We start from the raw sequence: 22,369 nt of genomic DNA on the forward strand, positions 1-22,369 counted from the left end.
TCACACCTGTAATCCCAGCACTTTGGGAGGCTGAGGCAGGCAGATCACGAGATCAGGAGATCAAGACCAGCCTGACCAACGTGGTGAAACCCTCTCTCTACTAAAAATATAGAAATTAGCTGGGCATGGTGGCACGCTCCTGTAATCCCAGCTACTCGGGAGACTGAGGTAGGAGAATAGCTTGAACCCGGGAGGCATAGGTTGCAGTGAGCCGAGATCGCACCACTGCATTCCAGCCTGGGCAACAGAGTGCGACTCCGTCTCAAAAAAAAAAAAAAGAAGGCAGAGGGAGCAAGGGGAAAACACGGTTGAGAGCCTTGATTGTGGTTTTTGTAGGACAGAGGGCGGACGGAAGCATCTGAGTGTAATCTGGTTTAGGACTGACCAGTTTGAGTAATTTCAGCCTGCTCTGGGCCACAGAGGTTGTCCCTAGTTGTCTGGTACCTGGCCCCAGGAGGAGGAGTGTGAGAGCTCCATAAAGAAGCTGGCTGGGGTGTGGGCTCTCCATTGCTTGGTTTGCTTATGAAGGGCGAGTCATTGACTATCTAGGAATTAGCTAGCCCTGGGAGGGACAGTCTCTCCTTCAGAGTCAGCAAGGCCCCAAGATGTCATAGTATCAAAAATATAGAATAAAGGGCCGGGCACAGTGGCTCACACCTGTAATCCCAGCACTTTGGGAGGCTGAGGTGGGCGGATCACCTGAGGTCAGGAGTTCGAGACCAGCCTGGCCAACATGGAGAAACCCCGTCTCTACTGAAAATACAAACATTAGCTGGGCGTGGTGGCGCACGCCTTTAGTCCCAGCTACTTGGGAGGCTGAGGCAGGAGACTCGCTTGAACCTGGGAGGCAGAAGTTACAGTGGGCCCAGGTGGCGCCACTGCACTCCAATGTGCAACAGAGCGAGACTCCATCTCAAAAAAAAAAAAAAAAAAAAAAAAAACCACACACACACAGAATAAAAAGACATGATAAATACATGCTAACTGGTTAGTGACTCCTTGCTGACTTCCTTTGAGTGGCCTGAAAACCATTACTTTTTGTCCATACATGGGGACTATTCAATAAACTGAACCTATCAGAAAAACAAAACTTACTCAAGCTCTTACTTACAGCTACATGGAAAAAGAATCTTACAAATCTTGGAAGAACTCTATGCCTGGCTCCCAATCGGTACGATCGTTGACAATGAAATCCTGGTCATCCATGGTGGGATATCAGAGACCACAGACTTGAATTTACTCCACCGTGTAGAGAGGAACAAAGTAAGAAGTAATGTTGGCATGAATCTTCTCTCAGGGATTTAGAAGGGAATACGTACCTCTTCATTTATTATTTTGAATTGATTTGTGTTTTAGTGGTTGTAACTCTAAAAAGATTATAGATTTTATTAGAGTATATAAAAGTATACATTTTAAGAAAAATCTATGCATGATAAAGAACTAAGTGGGTAACTTCTATATATGGAAAAAAAATTTAAATTCATGTTGAGGGTGGAAAAATGAGGAAATGTTGGCATTTTATGTCGTTTCTAAAAGTGAAAAATCCTGATTTTTAAAATTAAAATCTCAATTAATTCATTCATTTATATTGTGGTAAAATATACATAACATAAAACTTGCCACTGTAACCATTTTTAAGTGTATAGTTCAGAGGTATTAAGTATATTCACATTGTTGTGCAACCATCACCATCACTACCGTCTATTTACAGAATTTTCCATCATCCCAGACTGAAACTCTGGACCCGTTAAACAGTAACTACCCAGTCTCCCCTCTCCCAGCCCCTGGCAACCACCATTCTACCTTCTGTCTATGAATTTCACTACTCTAGGTACTTATATAAGTGAAATCACTTATATAAGTGCAATTTATTTCTGAATTGATATGATTTCCCACATAACACACATCAAATAACTTAGGATAATTTTTTGGGAAATATTTTTTGAAATGTTTAAATAATCATGCTAAATACAAGCAGAGCGGGAACTAGTATGGAACCTCTGAGACAAATGGCAATGTGGTGCCTGTGAAGATCTCACGCCTCGTGAAGGGTTCCTTGGACGGGTCTTACAGGGTCACTGGAGTTGTCTTCCTCCTCTACCTGGGCCAAGAGGAAGCCCTTAGGCTAGAGATGTAGGGGGCGCCACATGGGTTGAGGACCAGTAATAGCAGTGGAGCCAGATGATGCTCTATGGTCCTAGTGGGAAACCTGAACTGTTACCCCTCAGGACTGATCATCAACTTCCAACCAACCTGGGCGGGGGGCGTCTAGAGCTGGAATTTAATCTGATAGAGACAGAAATGTGACCCCAGTGGCACCTTGACTTTTTGGATCCTTTATACCTTTATACACATGTGAATGAGAACGTTGTTGCTAGCATCCTCCCGTCTTTTTAATTAAAGTTTAATAAGTCTGACCTCCAGACCAGATGAGATCCCCTTTTATATACTGTCAAGCCCCTTGTACATATCTTTCATCACAGTTACCAAATTTAAGTAAGAAATTGTGGTACTGTTTGTTTATTATCTTCCTCTGTTTTTCTAGTCCATTGATAAAACCCCAGCACCTGGGATGTAGTAAGTATTTAATATTCATTAACTATCTCCTGAGAGATTTAAGATCAAAGCAGGGCAAACCTAAAACAAAACTGAGGCCGGGCACGGTGGCTCACACCTGTAATCCCAGCACTTTGGGAGGCCGAGGCAGGCGGATCATGAGGTCAGGAGATTGAGACCATCCTGGCTAACATGGTGAAACCCTGTCTCTACTAAAAATACAAAAAATTAGCCGGGCGTGGTGGTGGGCACCTGTAGTCCCAGCTACTCGGGAGGCTGAGGCAGGAGAATGGCGTGAACCCAGGAGGTGGAGCTTGCAGTGAGCTGAGATAGCGCCACTGCACTCCAGCCTGGGCGACAAGGCGAGACTCCGTCTCAAAAAAAAAAAAAAAAACAAAAAACAACTGAATAGAAAGTTTTTTACAGCCCTCTCCTGATTCTGTGGTGATTTTACATACCACCCTTTCCCACCTCACCAACTGATGATGGTGCGTCCTGGCTTATATCTGTTGTCCTGTTGTAATTATTAATAGTACCTCCTTTTACTCTTAAAAAAAGAAAAATCCCAGTTGCAGCCAGGCATGCTAGCTCACCCCTGTAATTCCAGCACTTTGGGAGGTTGAGGTGGGCAGATCGCTTGAGACCAGGAGTTTGAGACCAGTCTGGTCAACATAGCAAGACCTCAGCTCTACAAAAAAGAAAAAAATTAGCCAGGAGTGGTGGTGCACACCTGTGGTCCCAGCTACTTGGGAGGCTGAAGCATGGGGACTGCTTGAACCCAGGAGTTTGAGATTGCAGTGAGCTATGATTGCACCACTGCACTCCAGCCTGCATGACAGAGAGACCTTGTCTCAAAACAAACAAACAAACAAACAAAAAAATGCAACAAAACCCAGTTGCAATAAAATTTAAGCCCACTCTAAGTTTAAGGTACCTTTCCCATTATATCAGCGAGTAGTCAAGCCAATAAGACATTTTGATCAAGATATAATAGTCAGTATTAACATAATGAGTGGATTAGATTCTAGCCAAGAGCACAAGGGAACATGATGTCTTTGTCAGTCAAATATTGGCAAACACAGGGCATGAATGCCACACTCTATCGCCACCTGCCCTATGACTACAGTGCTAATCAGTCATGGCAGCCTCTTCCAATTGATCAGATTGAAAACTTTTGCTTTCCTGAAGTTAGCCTGAGCAGCCAGGTCTATCAAGGGCTTTTTGAGATATTGAGAAGATGCCTCTGGGATGTCCCTCACTAGCTCTGTGGAGATCCGAAGTTGAGAGCCACCTTAACATAGTAAAGACTGTGAGGCTGTAACATTAGACAGACAGAACTAGGTTAACATCCTGCCTCTGCCACTTCCTGGGTGACTGGGCAACATACTGAAGTTTTTAATCCTTGGTTTCCACACTTATAAACTGAAGATAAAAATACCTACCATATTGGATTGTTGGGATGATTAAATGTAATTACCTATATGAAGAAAATGGTGGCCAGGTTTGGTGGCTCACACCTGTAATCCTAGCACTTTGGGAGGCTGAGGCACGCGGATCATTTGAGGGTAGGAATTCAAGACCCGCCTGGTCAGAAAGGTGAAACCCTGTCTTTACTAAAATACAAAAAAATAGCTGGGCATGGTGGTACACACTTGTAATCCCAGCTACTTGAGAGGCTGAGGCGGGAGGATCACTTGAACCCAGGAGGCTGACGCTGCAGTGAACCAAGATCAAGCCACTGCACTCCGGCCTGGGCGACAGTAAAACACTATTTCAGAAAAAAAGAAAGAAAGAAAAAAAAAAAGAAAAGGGAAGGGAAGGGAAGAAAATGGCATATACTACTAAACATATAGCTCTCTCCTCCAGTTCTCTCTTCTTTTTTCCTGATATTTGATTCTGAGGTTTGTGTTTCAGTCACCAATACAGATCCCGGGGAGGAGTTTGTGGGCCAGCAATTTTCTCAAGATACCTAAAGTTTCACCTCCTTCAGGGATCACTGTTCTACCTGCTCATAAGACTGGCTTTAAAGATAGAAATTCAACTTGTATATTGTTTGTGTCTTCTACCCTTCCTTGGGTGAGGTTGAACTGGTAACACACACTTGTTGTATTAAATATCGTTGAACTATAGTGAAAATGATAGGTTCAACTATTTGGAACTCTATCAGATGAGACATAAAAGTAGATTTTTCCAGTCCAATTTTATAACCCCCACTTTCCCATCCCATAGGACCCTCCAACCCTCTGTGGCAGGAGGGACCGTACTTCCTGATTTACACCTGTGGTCACCATGGTATCATTGTTAACAGGGGAGGGGAAGGGTTGGGGGAATTTGATGACAACCTCTATTCTAGGTTCATTTAAGGTATTTTGTAAGGTGGGCAGGTTGAGGAGGGTCAACGCAGAGGGACTAAAGAATGAAGGTGGCTCATGCCTATAGTCCTAGCACATTGTGAGGCCGAAGTGAGAGGATCACTTGAGACCAGAAGTTCAAGACCAGACCAGCCTGGGTAACATAGCAAGACCCCATCTCTACCAAAAAAAAAAAAAAAAAGAAGTGAGTTGTGTGGACCCAAGTCCAGAGGGTCCTCCCAGAATATTCTGCTCTGCCCGTAATGGGGACATTTGCTGGCAGGAGACAGGGCAGGTAGGCCGTGAACTAGCTAGCAATAGCTGAGCTTGAATTTCTACCTAGCTCAATGAGACAGGACCTCAGAATAAGATTCAATTTCATTTTTGAAAAATAAAGGTAAGATTTCCTACACACTCTAGTTTGTAAAAGAAACTAAGTACCTACCACAGAGAATTTGTCTATCACTGAACTATGGCCACTAGTATAACAGAAGTATTGTTTAACATTGTTTTGTTTAAAGAGATGGTGCTACAAAGAAACAAGTATAAAATCACAGTCTCTGCTTGTGTAAGGGAACAAGAGGGATTCTAGTAATTGATGCCCTATCAGAAAGACATTTTGTTTTCCAAAGAAACACAGCAGTTTTGTTGCCAGGATTGGAGAACATCGTCAATGGCTGGCAGAGTCAGGCTGAGAACCACAATACATTTAGGTTGAAGGGCTTCTGAAGTTTTCAACCTATGTCTCCTTTAAGAACTTTCTTGGACACATGTATCTTTTCTCATTTCTTCTGGAAAGCATAACAAAATGCACAGCAGCCACCCTCTTAAGAGGTGTTTCTGAACTCCTGAAAATCCTATGGCTAGATAAAGGCTCAATAGGAGACTAGTTGCCCCTACCTTAGCATCTTCCATTTTCTGTGTGGATGCCACAGAATGTGTTTAACACCTACAGAGAAACTCCAATGAAACACAGAAACTCTTTCTTTATAGGGCAATGTCTGTAATTGAAAAATGTACCAACAGATTGTAACAGACCCACTTTACAGACATCAGTGGATAAGTGAGATGTAGGAGGTGGGTGAGATGCAAAAAGTGACCGTGTGTTTTTCACTGGGTTGTGGCATCACGATATAGAAAGAATCCCAACTGGGACTGAAGTCTCTGTATGCAACAGAATAAGCAGAGGGATGGACTGAAGCATGAATTTGTTTTATAGATGAAATCTGTGCTGATACCACCAACGGAAACAAACAGAGACTATGACACTGACTCGAAGCACAATAAAGTAGGTGTGACTTTTAATGCACATGGAAGAATCAAAACAAATGGATCTCCTATTGAACACTTACCAAAGCATGAATGGGAACAGGTAGGTAATCAGGGTGTTCACTGCAGTGGCAACAACGACACCAGCGTGCATGCTGCCCCTTACAATATATAGATAAAGAGTGACTTTACCTTCACAAGCAGACCACATGATTCTCTTGGAATTCATCACTATATTTTAAACAGCTTTATTGAGATATAATTCACATACCATGTAACTCACCCATTTAAATTGTATAATTCAATGGTTTTTCGTATATTCACAGTGTTGTACAACTAGCATCACAATCTAATTTTAGAACGTTTTCATCATCTGAGAAAGAAACTACATACCTATTGGCATCACTCCCCACTCCCTTCTGTAGCCACCCTGTGCCACCTAACAGCCTTAGGCAACCCTCAGTCAGCTATCTGTCTTTACAGATTTGCCTATTCTGAACATGTTGTAGAAATGGACACATAAGTGATGTTTTGTGTCTGGCTTCTTTCACTCAGCACAATGTTCTGGAGGCTCATCCATGTTGTAGCATGTATCAGTACTCAACATCTATTTGTTGCTGAATAATATTCTGTTATATGGATATACACATTGTATTTATTCATTCATAAGTTGATGGACATTTGGGTTGTTTCCACTTTTTGGCTATTATGAATAATCCTTCTGTGAACCATCACATACAAGTTTTTCTGTGCACGTATGTTTTTATTTCTCCTAAGTGTATATCTAGGAGTGGAACTGCTGAGTCATAAGCTAACTCTTAATCAAGTTTAACATTTTAAGAAAGTCCCAAACTGTTTTCCCAAGTGGCTGCACCATTTTACATTTCCACTAGCAATGGATGAAGGTTCCAGTTTCTCCACATCCTCTCTAACACTTGTTATTGTCTATCATTTGGATTATAGCCATCCCAGAGGGCATGAGATGGAATCTCATTATAGTTTTGATTTGCATTTCTCTAATGACTAATGATGTCAAGCATCTTTTCATGTGTTTACTGGATATTTGTAGATCTTCTTTGGAGAAGTGTCTATTCAGATCCTTTGCCTATCTTAAAAATTGAGTTATTTATCTTTTTATTATTGCATTGTAAGAGGTTTTTCAAATATATTCTACGTACAAATCCTTTATCAGGGATATTATTTGCAAATACCCTCTCCCATTCTGTGGGTTGTCTGTTCCCCTTTCTTGATGGTGTCCTTTGCAGTACAGCAGTTTTTAATTTTGATGATGCCCAGTCAAAATGATATATTTTTTCTCTTTGGTTGCTCATGTTTTTGATGTTGTATCAAACCTACTGCCTAACCCAAAGTCATAAAGATCTATTACTTTGTTTTCTTCTAAGAATTTTATACATTTAGCTCTTAAATTTAGGTGTCTGATCCATTTTGAGTTAATTTTTGTGTGTGGTGGGAGTTGAGATTCCAAATTCTTTCTGTGTTATGTGGATATTTAGTTATCCCAGCACCATTTCTTTTTTTTTTTTTCTTTTTTTTTTGAGACAAAGTCTCGCTCTGTCACCCAAGCTGGAGTGCAGTGGTGCGATCTCGGCTCACTGCAACCTTTGCCTCCCAAGTAGCTTGGATTACAGGCATGCATTACCACACCCGGCTAATTTTTGTATTTTTAGTAGAGATAAGGTTTCACCATGTTGGCCAGGCTGGTCTCGAACTCCTGACCTTAGGTGATCTGCCCACCTTGGCCTCCCAAACTGCTGGGATTACAGGCGTGAGCCACTGTGCCCGGCCACCAGCACCATTTCTTAAAAATACTATACTTTCCTTATTAATTTTTCTTGACACCCTTATCAAAAAATCAGTTAACCATAATAAAAGGATTTATTTCTAGACTCTTAATTATAGTTCACAATTCTATGTTTATCCTTATGTCAATACTGTACAATTTTGATTACTGTAGCTTTGTGGGAAGTTTTAAAATTGGAAAGTGTGAGTTCTCCAACTTTGTTCTTCTTTTTCCAGATTGTTTTGGCTATTCTGGGTCCCTTGAATTTCCATATGAATTTTAGGATTAGTTTGTCAATATCTACCAAAAAGCAGCTGGGATATTGGTAGGGTTGCCTTGAATCCATAGGTCAGTTTGGGTACTATGGCTGTCTTGAGATGTCTTTCCATTTATTTAGATCTTTAATTTCAACAATGTATACACATATACACGTCTTGCTCTTGTTTTGTTAAATTTATTTCCTAGGTGTTTTTGATGCTATTGTAAATAGAATTGTTTTCTTTTTTTTTTTTTTTTTTTTTTTGAGACGGAGTCCTGCTCTGTCGCCCAGACTGGAGTGCAGTGGCCGGATCTCAGCTCACTGCAAGCTCCGCCTCCCGGGTTTATGCCATTCTCCTGCCTCAGCCTCCCGAGTAGCTGGGACTACAGGCGCCCGCCACCTCGCCCGGCTAGTTTTTTGTATTTTTTAGTAGAGACGGGGTTTCACCGTGTTAGCCAGGATGGTCTTGATCTCCTGACCTCGTGATCCGCCCGTCTCAGCCTCCCAAAGTGCTGGGATTACAGGCTTGTGCCACCGCGCCCGGCCTAGAATTGTTTTCTTAATTACATTTTGGATTGTTCATTGCTAGTGTATAGAAATACAACTGACTTTTATATACTGACATTGTGTTGTGAACGTTGATAAACGTATTAGTTCTAATGGTTTTTAGTGGATTTTTTGAGATTTTCCACATACAAGATTATGTTATCTGTGAATAATTTTATTTCTTCCTTTCCAATCTGTCTGCCTTTTCTTTTCCTTTTTTTCTTTTTGCTTAATTGCCTTGTCTAGAACCTCCAGTACACTGTTGAATAAAAGTGAAGAGAGTAGATATGTTTGTCTTGTTCATGATACTGGGGAAAGCATTCAGTCTTTCATCAAGTATGATATTAGCTGTGTATTTGTTTGTAGTGGCCTTTTATTACATTGAGGAAGTTTCTTTCTATGCTTAGTTTATTGAGTGTTTTTATTGTGAAAGAGTGTTGGATTTTGTCAAGTGCTTTTTCTGAATACATTAAAATGATGTGTTCTTTCCCTTTATTCTATTAATATGGTATATTATATTAATTGATTTGAGATGTTAAACCAAACTGACATTCCTGGGATAAATTCCACTTAGTCATGATGTACAATCCACCTTCTATGTTGCTGGCTTCCATTTGGTAGTATTTTTTTGAGGATTTTTGCATTTATATTCATAAGAGCTATTGGTCTATGGTTTTCTTTTCTTGTGATATCTTTGTCTGGTTTTGGTATAAGTTTGGCCTCATAAGAGGAATTAGAAAACATTGTCGGCCGGGCGCGGTGGCTCACGCCTGTAATCCCTGCACTTTGGGAGGCCGAGGCGGGCGGATCACGAGGTCAGGAGATCGAGACCATCCTGGCTAACACGGTGAAACCCCGTCTCTACTAAAACACAAAAAATTAGCCGGGCGCGGTGGTGGGCGCCTGTAGTCCCAGCTACTTGGGAGGCTGAGGCAGGAGAATGGCGCGGACCCGGGAGGCGGAGCTTGCAGTGAGCCGAGATCGCGCCACTGCACTCCAGCCTGGGTGACAGAGCGAGACTCCGTCTCAAAAAAAAAAAAAAAAAAAAAAAAGAAAACATTGTCACCTCTTCTATGTTTTAGAAGAGGCTGTGAAGGATTGATTTTAATTCTTCAAATGTTTGATAGAATCCATCAGTGAAGCCATCTGGGCCTGGGCTTTTCTTTGTAGGAAGTTTTAAAATTACTAATTTCAATATTTTTCCTTGCTATAGTTGTATTCAAATGTTTTGTTTCTTCTTGAGTAGTTTGTGTTTTGGTAGTTGTGTCTTTCTTGGAATTTGTTTCATTTCCCGAAACAAATTCATTTCATGAAATTCATTTCATCTACTTTGTCTAATTTGTTGACCTAAAGTTGTTTGTAGTACTCCTTTATAATTTTTTTTTCTCTTGAAACTTTGGTAGTAATATTCCCTCTTTCATTCCTGATATTAGTAATTTGAGTCTCTGTTTTTTCTTGGTTTCTCAGTCTCACTAAGGTTTGTCAATGTTATTGATCTTTTTGAAGAACCAACTTTTAGTTTTATTGATTTTTCTCTATTGTTGTCTATTAGCTATTTCATTTATTTCTGCACTAATTATTAACAGTGGAGGGTGTCCAGGTTCTTGGCGTCTTGAACAATGAATTGGACAAAACACACAAACAAGGCAAGGAGGGAATGAAGGGTTTTATTGAAATGAAAGTACATTCCACAGTGTGGGAGTGGCCTGAGCATAGGGGCTGAAAGGCCCTGTTATAGAATTTTTGGGAGTTTCAATACCCCCTAGAGGATTCCATTGGTTACTTGGAGTACACCCTATGTAAATGAAGAGTTTGAAGTAAAGTTACAGAGTCATTTACAGCATAAACCCTACGGAAAGGATATTTCCTGTCATAGCTGAAGTGTGAATTGGCCTTATGTTCCCTGCCTCCAGACCCTATTTTCCTGCCTCATAATCTTTATCATTTCCTTCCTTCTGCTTGTTTTAGGTTTAGTTTGCTCTTCTTTTTTTAGTTTCCTTAGAAGGTAATATCATTGATTTGAGATCCTTTTTATTTTTTAATAAAGATACAAATCTTCCTTTAAGTACTGCTTTAGCTCCATCCCTTAAGTTTGCTATGTTATTAAACAATTGCTACTGACTTAAAAAAAATAGTTTTGCTATGTTGTGCTTTTGTTTTCAATAGTATTGTCTAAATATCCTTGTGATTAACTTATCTGTTATTTGGTAGTGTGTTGTTTAATTTCCACATATTTATGAATTCCCCATATTTCTTTCGTTTATTGATTTAAAATTTAATTTGATTGTGGTCAGAGAATACATGCTTTGCCTGATTTAAATTCCTTTAAAACTTTTTTTCTTTTTTTGGTAAATCCTTTTAAAATTTGTTGAGGCTTTTTTTGTGGCCTAGCATATGGTTTATCCTGGAGAATGCTCCATGTGCACTTTAGAAGACTATATATTTCACTCTTATTGGGTGGAGTGTTTTATATCTGTCTCTTTGAACATATTTATAATAGTTGCTTTGAAATCTTTGTCTGCTAAGTCAACGTCTAGTCCCTTTAAAAGCAGTTTTTATTGCCTGCTTCCCCACTCTGCCCCTCACCCCCCACCCCCTACCCCTGCCCCGCCCTCTTCGCATGTCGTGTAATCTTACATTGTAGTAACCCTAGGTAGTTATTCCCGTGCCCCTCTGGGGCTTGTTGTTATTTGCTTTTTTGTTTGTTTGTTGAGTGACTTGTCTGGACTAGTTTAGTGAAGTCTATTCCCCTTCAGTGTGCAGCCTCTGATGTCACTCTTCACAGAGTGCTGCCTTGGGCATGCATACAGTTTCTCCGACCACCCGGGCTACTGTGGTTTTAATTGGGCTCTCTTTGTCTCTTTCCCTGATCTCTCCTTTAAGCTTCGTACCCATCTGCCTCTATTTGAAGCAGTCCCAGCTGTTAGCCTTCACTAATTGCTAGCTGATTGCTCTATTGTTTTTAACAATGCCCTGGCCCACAGAGTGTTCTACAGTCTGATCCGATTAAAGCTGGACCCCTTCGCAGGGGCAGGGCTTTAACCATGTTTGAGGCTTACTCCGACCTCCACAAAGGCTCCTTTCTCATCTGTCTGTTTCCCCGATTCAGTCTGTTAAATTTCTTCTAGCTGGTGTACTGTTGCTACTAGTATCTCAGCACTACCATCCTCCTTGTAAACGCTTATTCCCAACATCTCCATTGCTTTCAACAGTGCCTTTAGGCATGAACTTCCTTGCACTCTGTGCCAAATAAGGCCAGTCCCCTTAGGCAGAGTGGCAGTGCTCTGTTCTTGACCTGCCTCTCCCCCTGGGCCAAACCACTGTGCCATCAAACTGCAGCTGGGAGCAGGGACAGTGACCCACTTTTCCTCCAGTGACAGCCCTGTTCCACAAGCAGGGTAGTAGGCAGGGATGATAGCCCCTGGTCTTCTTGGCTTGCCCTTCCTGGCATAGCACCTCTTCCTTATGATTGAGCAAGTGTGGGGGCAGTTGGGGTCTAGCAGCTGCAAGCTGCCATGCCTAGGATAGGGCTTCTGCCCAATGAGTGGGGGAAGTGAACCCCAGTCCTCTCTGCTGTGCTTGCCTGGAACCCAGCTTCTGTAATGCAGAGCTGGGGGGAATGAGGGATGCCCATCAGCTTGCTGCTTCTGGGACAAAACCATAGCCCTCTGCTGGGAGCTTGGGGCAGAAGGAGCCCCGCCTTGGATGCGTCCACTTGAAGTAGAGCATCCTTCATGCTGATCAGTGAAGGCAGTTAGAGTAGCTCATGGCTCAAATGCCACACACTCTCTCTGTTGGTATCAAAATTTAGTAAGTTTTCTTAAATGTTTCTCCGTATGCTGCATGCCATTAGGACAATTTCCAGTGACTTCAACTGGTTTAATTTTTTTTTTAAGTGATTTTCCGCTGGGCGTGGTGGCTCACGCCTATAATCCCAGCACTTTGGGAGGCTGAGGTGGGCGGATTGCTTGAGCCCAGGAGTTGGAGACCAGCCTCGGCAACTTGGCAAAACCCCATCTCTAAAAAGTACAAAAATTAGCCGGGCGTGGTGGTGCATGCCTGTAGTCCCAGCTACTCGGGAGGCTGAAGCAGGAGCATGGCTGCTCGAACCTGGGAGGCGGAGGCTGCAGTGAGCTGAGATCATGCCACTGCACTCCAGCCTGGGCGACAGAGCGGGACCCTGTCTTAAAGAAAAAGATGTTCACAAGTTAAATGGTTGTTTCACTGGGGGGGGGGGGGTCTGCCAAGCCCCTAACACTGCCATTCCTGTCATTATGTTGTCATTTTGAGACCTGTACTTAGTATGTCTATAAACATGGATGTAAAGGCAATAAGCCGTGTACTCATCTTTGTGACAGCGTGCATATCTGGAGCTGCCTGTCTAGAGTCTCTGGCAGCGTCTGGCATGGAGTAAGATCTATAAATATTCCCCTCATTCATTCATCCATTCAACAAGAATGTATTGATCACTCCTGAGTACTCTTGCTCATTTGTCTTGGTGAAATTTGGCATTTTTCTAAATTTCCAGTCCTACATTTTAACTGCTTTCTTGTCAGTTTTTACCCCGTATGGCAGGGATGAGTTCTTAAGAAGAACAGCTATGTGTATTATGTCATTAAGTCTTTAAAGCAACCTGATGATGTAGATAATATTATTCCTGTTTCCCGAAAGAAGACACTGAAGCTCACATAAGTTGAATAATTTTCTAAATGATGGGCCTAGATTTGATTCCAAATTTGTTGGACTCTACACTTCTCATTTTTAACTGTTAGGCCACACCATGTCTCTCACTATAGGAAAAGATGTTACAGGACACTGGGTTTTGTTTGTTTGGGTTTTTTTTTTTGAGATGGAGTCTCACTCTGTCACCCAGGCTGGAGTGCAGTGGCGCAGTCTCAGCTCATTGCAACCTCCGCCTCCTGGGTTTAAGCAGTTCTCCTCTCTCAGCCTCCGGAGTAGCTGGGATTACAGGCATGCACCACCATGGCCGGCTAATTTTTCTATTTTTAGTAGAGACTGAGTTTCACCATATTGGTCGGGCTGGTCTCGAACTCCTGACCTCAGGTGATCCACCTGCCTTGGCATCCCAGAGTGCTGGGATTACAGGTGTGAGCCACTGTGCCCGGCCCCAGAACACTGTTTTTCAACTTCTTGGATGGGAATGTTATGACCTCTTAGAAAGGTCTTTTGTAGACTTTTCTTCAGGTTTCCTGTTCTGAAAGAACTGAAATGAAATTATTGGAAACGGACTGACGCTTAATGATAAAAGTGTTCTTCCTGTAGATAGAATCATAACCATAATAAGTAGCTTTCGTTTTCAGATATAAACACACATACATGCATTTGCAATGTCACAAGTACACATAGACACATGCCCACGTGATATTGGTTACATCTGTAGCTGGGAAACATAATCAAACAATTACCAAACAGTGTTGAATTTCTTACTTCCCTTCAGTCATTGTTAAAGAAACCTCTATTTCTTGATTTAGGACCATTATACCTTGATTGCTGAAAATGTTGACTAAAATGTGATTTCTGGTGTAAAATATACCCTAATCGATGAGGAGAGAGAGAGGTAGGGAGAGAGACAGAGGGAGAAATGGTATTCATCATTGGCTGCGAGTCCAAAATATTTAAAAATCAAGTAAGCATGAGAGGCAACTCATAGCAAGTAGGAAGGGATGCCTCCTTAAACCTTGACATCCAAATCCCAAAGACTGAAGGTTAGAACAAGCTCTTCTAGGATTATGGTGAATAAAGAAGATAATGTTAAAGAAATGGGAGCTGCACACAAAGAAAATTGTGGCCTCTGGAAGCCTAGATGAGTTAGAGCCTTAAGAAGTGGGAGGGAGGAGACTGGGGCTCACTATTCCACAACAGAACCTCCCGCTCCCCAAACAATAGAGATGTGGCGTCTTGCAGACCCCACACACATGATCGGAGCTGACATTGGGTAAAATGGGCCAGAACCTCATTTCTGATGTTTAATCATTTCAGTTGTGCCCCTAATTTTCTTTCCTCAGTTCCTGGTACATAGTGGATAAACACACACATAAGTTATGCTAGAGCCGAAATTTCCAGATAAAAACAGAGCTCACAATTACTTTATTTCTTAATATCTATGAGCTGTTTTGTATAAAGATCATATACTCTTTATTTTGTCTTGTAGTCATGGAAATTCATAATTCTTGGCAGAGTGCTATAGTTTAAATTTTCCCTTATGTTCACTGAGATGTGGGGATATATTTAATCAGAGTTAAGTCACTGTACAGAGATGAATATGATACTCTGTAAGACAGACTTACAAGGAGACAGAGGCCAAAAAGATTTCAAAAATAATTTAAATTATTTATAGCCTGAATGACTCCCCTCTCTTTATTCATTCATTTAACAGGTATTTATTGAGCACCTACTATGTGTCATACACTGTTCTAGGCTTCTGGGAAATGTCAATGACTAAATAAAGATCAGTTACCTTGCAGAGCTTACATTTTAAAGGGAGGAGTTACATGATAAACAATATAATAATAAATAAATGATATACCTTAAGTGATAAGTTCTTTTTTTATTATTATTTTTAGACGGAGTCTTGCTCTATCTCCCAGGCTGGAGTGCAGTGGCGCAATCTGGGCTCACTGCAAGTTCCGCCTCCCGGGTTCACACCATTCTCCTCCCAAGTAGCTGGGACTACAGGCGCCCGCCACCACGACCAGCTAACTTTTTTGTATTTTTAGTAGAGACGGGGTTTCACTGTGTTAGCCAGGATAGTCTCAACCTCATGATCCGCCTGCCTCGGCCTCCCAAAGTGCTGGGATTAAAGGCGTGAGCCACTGCGCCCGGCCTTAAGTGATAAGTTCTATGGGAAAAATAAAAACTAGAGCAGAGTTAGGGAGAACAGGAAAACTGGTCTTGGGGACAAAATTGCAATTTTTTTTTTTTGAGACAGGGTCTCACTCCTGTAGTCCAGGTAGGAGTGCAGTAGTGCAATTATGGCTTATTGCAACCCTGACCACCTGGGCTCAAGTGATTCTCCCACCTCATTTTTTGATTTTTTTGTAGAAACAATGTCTCACTATATTGCCCAGGCTGGTCTTGAACTCCTGGGCTCAAGCGATCCTTCTTCCTCTGCCTCCGAAAGTGCTGGGATTGCAAGCATGAGCCACGGCGCCCAGTAAAAATTGCAATTTTAAATAATGTAGTCAGCTGCATTGAGGTGGCTCCCAAGAGGGAAATGACTTGATTGAGGTCTCTTGGCTAGTTAGGGAGTGATAGAGTAGGATTTGATCCTGAGGTTGACTCGAATGTCCGTGCTCTTTTTTTGAAGGGATAGATGAGAGTGACAGGCATTCTCAGGAATGATGTGACCTACTTTAGTCAGCCCTTATTCAATGAGGCCTAAAGGGTGGATAGGGAGCAGGAGGAAGGCATCTAAAGAAATCTAGGATCCCTGGCTGGAAGGTTTGGGCTGAGCATAGCTTTTTTCTTTTCTTTTTTTTTTTCTTTTCTTTTTTTTTTTTTTAGAAGGAGTCTTGCTCTGTCGCCCAGGCTGCAGTGCAATGACGTTATTTCGGCTCACTGCAGCCTCCGCCTCCCAGGTTCAAGCAATTTTCCTGCCTCAGCCTCCAAAGTAGCTGGGATTACAGGCATCTGCCACCACACCCGGCTAATTTTTGTATTTTTAGTAGAGGCAGGGTTTCACCATGTTGGCCATGCTGGTCTCGAACTCCTGACCTCATTCTTGATCCACCCACTGCGGCCTCCCAAAGTGCTGGAATTACAGGGGTGAGCCACCACGTCTAGCCTAAGCATAGTTTTTAAAATGACATGGTCTAGGCCGGGCGTGGTCACTCACGCCTGTAATCCCAGCACTTTGGGAAGCCGAGGCAGGTGGATCACAAGGCCAGGAGTTCCAGACCAGCCTGACCATCATAGTGAAACCCTATCTCTACTAAAAATACAAAAATTAGCTGAGCGTGGTGACGCACACCTGTAATCCCAGCTACTCGGGAGACTGAGGCAGGAGAATTGCTTGAACCTGGGAGGCAGGGGTTGCAGTGAGCCAAGATCACGCCACTGCACTCCAGCCTGGGCGACAGAGCAAGACCCCATCTCCAAAAAAAACAAAAAAAAGACATGGTCTAGCTGGGCGTGGTGGTGCATACCTGTAATCCCAGCTACTTGGGAGACTGAGGCAGGAGAATTGCTTGAACCCAAGAGGCAGAGGTTGCAGTGAGCTGAGATCACGCCATTGCACTCGAGCCTGGGCGACAAGAGCAAAACTCTGTCTCAAAAAATAATTAATTAATTTAAAATGACATGGTCAAAAGCTGGAAGGGAGGATGTATAACTAAGGGAATATATGAAAGAATAGTGAATCTGTAGTATTAATGTTTTAGAAGAGAAGCATTTAGATACACCTTTCAGAGCTATTAACTCTCCCTCGAAGCACACTTTCGGAGACTGGATTACTTAGAGCCGCAGACATGCGCAAGGTGCTTCTTGAAGGATTTCTTTTAGATTGAGGAGATTTAAAAGGCTGACACACATAGATTTTTGTTGATCAGGTCATATAAAAGCTGTAATTCAGTAAAACGTTCCCATTTTTTTGTTTGAAAATTTTCAGGAAAGAACGTTGTAAAGAATTAATTAGTCTTTCATGCAGTGATCACCCCAAGGCTCCTGCATTTCAGAGGATAATGTGTTGTTGACATGAAAGAGATGGTTTCTACTGAGGAATTTGTTTCACCAACAAAGGGGCTTTTATGCAATTTTTTTGTTTGTGAGTTCTGGAATTAATCTTACGTTACCAGTACGATCTGGGTAAACCTAGTCAAGGAAATGATTTCTAGACAGAAAAAAGAAATGCAAAACTCATGGAATGGATTCTGAAGGACAAGCTCAGTTCTTAAAAATTGTTACCCCTTATGAGTTAGAATCAAAGAAAAATGAGTGTTAGATATATCTTCCTTATTCCATTGATGATGACTAAGGCCTGAATATGAGAAGTGATTTGCCCAAGGTGACTTAGGTAATTACTTGAAGTGCTAACTCTTTGGCCAGTGCTTATTCTAGTTCAACAGAGTCCCATCATATGTACCTTGAATTTATGTAAATTTCAATTATTGCATATGGCAATAAAGGAGAAAAATACTGGAAAATTTTATTTTCATATCCTTTATCACATATATAAAATATTAATATTTCCATATTATCTATATAATATATATAAAACATTCACATATCCATATTATTGTATAGAGTTGTATACATACAATCATGTACAGTCAACCTTCCATATGCACGGGGCTCTGCATTATGGATTCAACCAATCACAGATTGAAAATATTTGGAAAAAAAAAGAAAACAATATAACAATACAATGTAAATTTTAAAATATGGCATAACAGCTATTTACATAGCACTTACATTGTATTAGATATTATAAGTAATCTAGAGATGACTTATAGTACAGATACTCTTTGACTTATGATGGGTTTATCTGGACATAATTCCCTCATGTCAAGGAGCTTCTTGAATGCTTGTTGCTTTTGCACCATTGTGAAGTTGAAAATTGTAAGTCAGGGACCATTTGTAGACAGGAGGATGGGTGTGGGTTATATGCAAATACTATGCCATTTTATACAAGGGACTTGAGCATCCACAGATTTTAGTATCCTGGATGTAGGAGGTGGTCCCGGGACCAATCCACCTTGGATACTGAGGGGCAACTATATATGTTAAGGGTAACAAGAGGTTTCCCAGGGGTAATTTTGGCTATAAATGATTTGCATCCCATGTAGAAATTGAAAGCTTAATCCCCTCCTAACAAAGCACAACTCCTTGATTTCCCTCTTTCCTCCATTATTATATTACAGGTCAAATTATGTCCCCAAACATGACATCATGGTGTAAGAGCCAGATTTGACTCAGTCGAAAATGCAAGTGTTATTTTTGTCATAAACACCAGCAAAGTAAAGGGGTTCCATTATATTTATTCATAGAGTACGGTTGTGCTGATGTCGGCATTCAGTGGGGAGAAAGGAGCGCCCTGGGCTGACTCTTCTTTGGGTGGTTTTAACTGTCACTTCAATCATCAAAAACTCTGCAGGTGTCTGATGTGGGCCTGGTACAGGGTTTCTCTTTTCTCTAGTTCTGACCAGGTGCTTATTCCAGGGTAGCTCTCCTGCCAGTTCTGCTCTTTTCACCTCACTGTCTTTTTCCTCACTTATTTCTAGCTCCTCTTCCATACCATACTTATCAGTGGCTGTACAATCATGTTTAGCAGTTCCTGGTCCTGTTCTCCAGACCTGATTTGGACCCACTGGAATAACTGCGCAACTTCACATGCCTGCTTTTTCATGCACTCAGAAGAAACATGTGGAAAACAGAGACTGTTAGAATCAGTCTGTTAGAATCTGAGATACTTTACAGGTCAACTGGTCCAAATGCCTGATTCTAAAGATCTCAAAAGTGAGATCCAGGGAGGATTTTCAAGGTTGTATAGCTTTAATGGCAGAGAGAGTTTTTCTCACTACTCTTTAAGCTGTTATAGAAGTTTCAATAAAGAAGCATTACAGGCCAGGTACAGTGGCTCATGCCTGTAATCCCAGTACTTTGGGAGGCCAAGGTGGGTGGATCATCTGAGGTCAGGAGTTCGAGACCAACCTGGCCAACATGGTAAAACCCTGTCTCTACCAAAAATACCAAAAATTAGCCAGGTGTTGTGGCAGGCCCTTGCAATCTCAGCTACTCAGGAGGCTGAGGCAGGAGAACCGCTTGAACCCAGGAGGTGGAGGTTGCAGTGAGCCGAGATCATGCCACTGCACTCCAGCCTAGGCGACAGAGCGAGACTCCATCACAGAAAAAAAAAAAAAAGAAAAGAAACATTACAGATAGATGAAAGCCACAAAGAGGGAGCCTCCAATCTTCATGAAAAATATTATTTTGTTTTATTCTGAGATGGTGTCTTGCTCTGTTGCCCAGGCTGCAGTGCAGTGGCATGAACATGGCTCACTGCAGCCTCAACCTCCTGGGCTCAGGAATCCTCTCACCTCAGCCTCCCAAGTAGTTGGGAACACATTCGTGCACCACCACACCTGGCTAATTTTTATTTTTTAATTTTTTGTAGAGATGGGGTTTTGCCATGTTTACCCAGGCTGGTCTTGAACTCCTGGACCCAAGCACCCTTCCTGACTCAGCCTCCCAAAGTGCTGGGATTACAGGCAAGAGCCACTGTGCCCGGCAGAAAAATGATTTTAAAAATTTGGATCTTTAGTCCTGGACATCATGTAACCTGCATTTGCCTCTCCTGCACCCCAAAGGAAATGTTATACAATACAACACTTGTGGATTTAGGAGAACACGTTGTGGAAAACAGTTGCTAAATGTATTGCTGAAACTGAGACTGTACTTACCATGGAGGGGGAAAGGTGAAGGAGATGCTTTAGGAGACACCCTCAGATGAACAGGTTTCCACATTTGTGTTGGGAAACAGCAAGGGCTTCCTCAGGCTATGTGCTCAACAGGACAAAAACCTGGCCCAGAGCCACAGCAGGAGACCTACCTTATGTCTTTGAACATGTTAAGACACACCTAATGTGTGGGCATTGTGGGGAGCTAATTTCTCCCCTGAATGTGACAATGAAGTTCTCTTAAGAGAAAAGAACCGGCCGGGCGCGGTGGCTCAAGCCTGTAATCCCAGCACTTTGGGAGGCCGAGATGGGCGGATCACGAGGTCAGGAGATCGAGACCATCCTGGCGAACACCGTGAAACCCCATCTCTACTAAAAAATACAAAAAACTAGCCGGGCGAGGTGGCGGGCGCCTGTAGTCCCAGCTACTCGGGAGGCTGAGGCAGGAGAATGGCGTGAACCCGGGAGGCGGAGCTTGCAGTGAGCTGAGATCCGGCCACTGCACTCCAGCCCGGGCTACAGAGCGAGACTCCGTCTCCAAAAAAAAAAAAAAAAAAAGAGAAAAGAACCTTGTAGATTCAACAACTGTCAAACAATTGTGATGGAATTTTTAAAGCCAAAAAAAAAAAAAAAAAAAAAAAAGGATAAGGGCTGATTCTTGGTTATTGTTATTGCTGTATTGGATATTCATGGAGGAGGTAAATATGAAACAATGTTCTTTTTATTTTTTTTGAGACGGGGTCTCCATCTGTCACCCAGCCTGGAGTGCAGTGGAGTGATCATGGCTCACTACAGCCTCAACCCCCCAGGCTTAAGTGATCCTCCCATCTCAGCCTCCCTAGTAGCTGAGACTACAGGCATGCACCACCATGCCCGGCTAATTTTTGTATTTTTTGTAGAGACGAGGTCTCACCATGTTGCCCAGGCTGGGCTTGAACTCCTGGCCTCAAGCAGTCCTCCCACCTCAGCCACCGAAAGTGCTGGGATCACAGGCGTGAGCCACTGCGCCAGGCCTGAAACAATTTTCAAGGAAGAATGAGAAGTAGTCTTTGGGATACCTTGGGTTAATATTTCTGACAAGTCGGAATCTAGAAAGATATAATCTCACTTGTAAGTTACAGCAAAATCTGGTTTGTTGTTCCAAGATTATTGATATTCTGTGGAGTGATCCCAGAGGCAAAAACGGCTGTTTTCCAAATACGGGCCGAGGAGGGGGCTGCTATTTTGGACCAGATGTTACTTCCAAGATTCTTAATAAATACCAGTTGAAGATGCTCATCAGGTCTCATGAATGTAAGCCCGAAGGGTATGAAATCTGTCATGATGGGAAGGTAAGCTAAAATTGTTAGTGACATTCCCATTAACATCCTTCCCCTAAGCACAGTCTTTTCTTCACAGAGTATGTCTGGCCTAGAAGCCCATGAGAAGATATCTTCTCTAGTACCAAACGGAAACCAGAGAAGGCGGGCTTCATCTAGGTTGTTTGAAAGATCCTCACTGTCCCTTGTCCTAAAAGATATTTGGTTTATTTCCCTGATCTTCCCTAATCCCAGAAACAGAAATTCTTTTTTTTTTTTTTTTCTTTTTTTGAGATGGAGTCTTGCTCTGTCGCCTAGGTTGGAGTACAGTGGCGTGATCTCAGCTCACTGCAACCTCCGCCTCCCGGGTTCAAGTGATTCTCGTGCCTCAGCCACTCAAGTAGCTGGGATTACAGGTGTGCGCCACTACACCCAGCTAATTTTTGTATTTTTAGTAGAGACAGGGTTTCACCATGTTAGCCAGGCTGGTCTCGAACTCCTGACCTCAGGTGATCCACCTGCCTCGGCTTCCCAAAGTGCTGGGATTACAGTCGTGAGCCACCGTACCCGGCCTCAGAAACAGAAATTCTGATACATGGCACTAAGTAGACACACAGAAAGGCTTGGTTCTTTACTACTTGTAAGGCAACTGTCCCACACAGTGGGGTTGAGAATGTCCTTTTCCTCACAGAGTACATAAAAGGCAACAGTGAATCCAGTTTGCTCTTGCACTTTTTACCTGTTCCTCGTGCAGGGCCCAAAACACAAACCACACTTCCCTTCAGCTCCCTCAGTAGGCAACCTCCAGCAAGTTGCTCACTATAGTCAGTTTAGCTACAGCCACTAAAATGGAGTGTGTTGTGTTCCTTCAGTGG

At 42.3% G+C, this 22,369-nt stretch overlaps 1 protein-coding gene across 3 annotated transcripts in view; it reads left to right on the forward strand.

The window, feature by feature from the left end:
* PPEF1 (protein phosphatase with EF-hand domain 1) overlaps positions 1–22,369 on the forward strand; it is a 135,845-nt gene that overhangs the window by 90,174 nt on the left and 23,302 nt on the right. For all 3 annotated transcript variants that reach the window (XM_025372596.1, XM_025372597.1, XM_025372598.1), the window contains 3 exons: positions 1,114–1,263; positions 6,127–6,279; positions 21,342–21,527. In XM_025372596.1, coding sequence (XP_025228381.1) covers positions 1,114–1,263; positions 6,127–6,279; positions 21,342–21,527 — 489 coding nt within the window. The remainder of the gene's footprint in view (positions 1–1,113; positions 1,264–6,126; positions 6,280–21,341; positions 21,528–22,369) is intronic.

Source organism: Theropithecus gelada, chromosome X (genome assembly GCF_003255815.1).
Source record: "Theropithecus gelada isolate Dixy chromosome X, Tgel_1.0, whole genome shotgun sequence".
Classification (NCBI taxonomy): domain Eukaryota; kingdom Metazoa; phylum Chordata; class Mammalia; order Primates; family Cercopithecidae; genus Theropithecus; species Theropithecus gelada.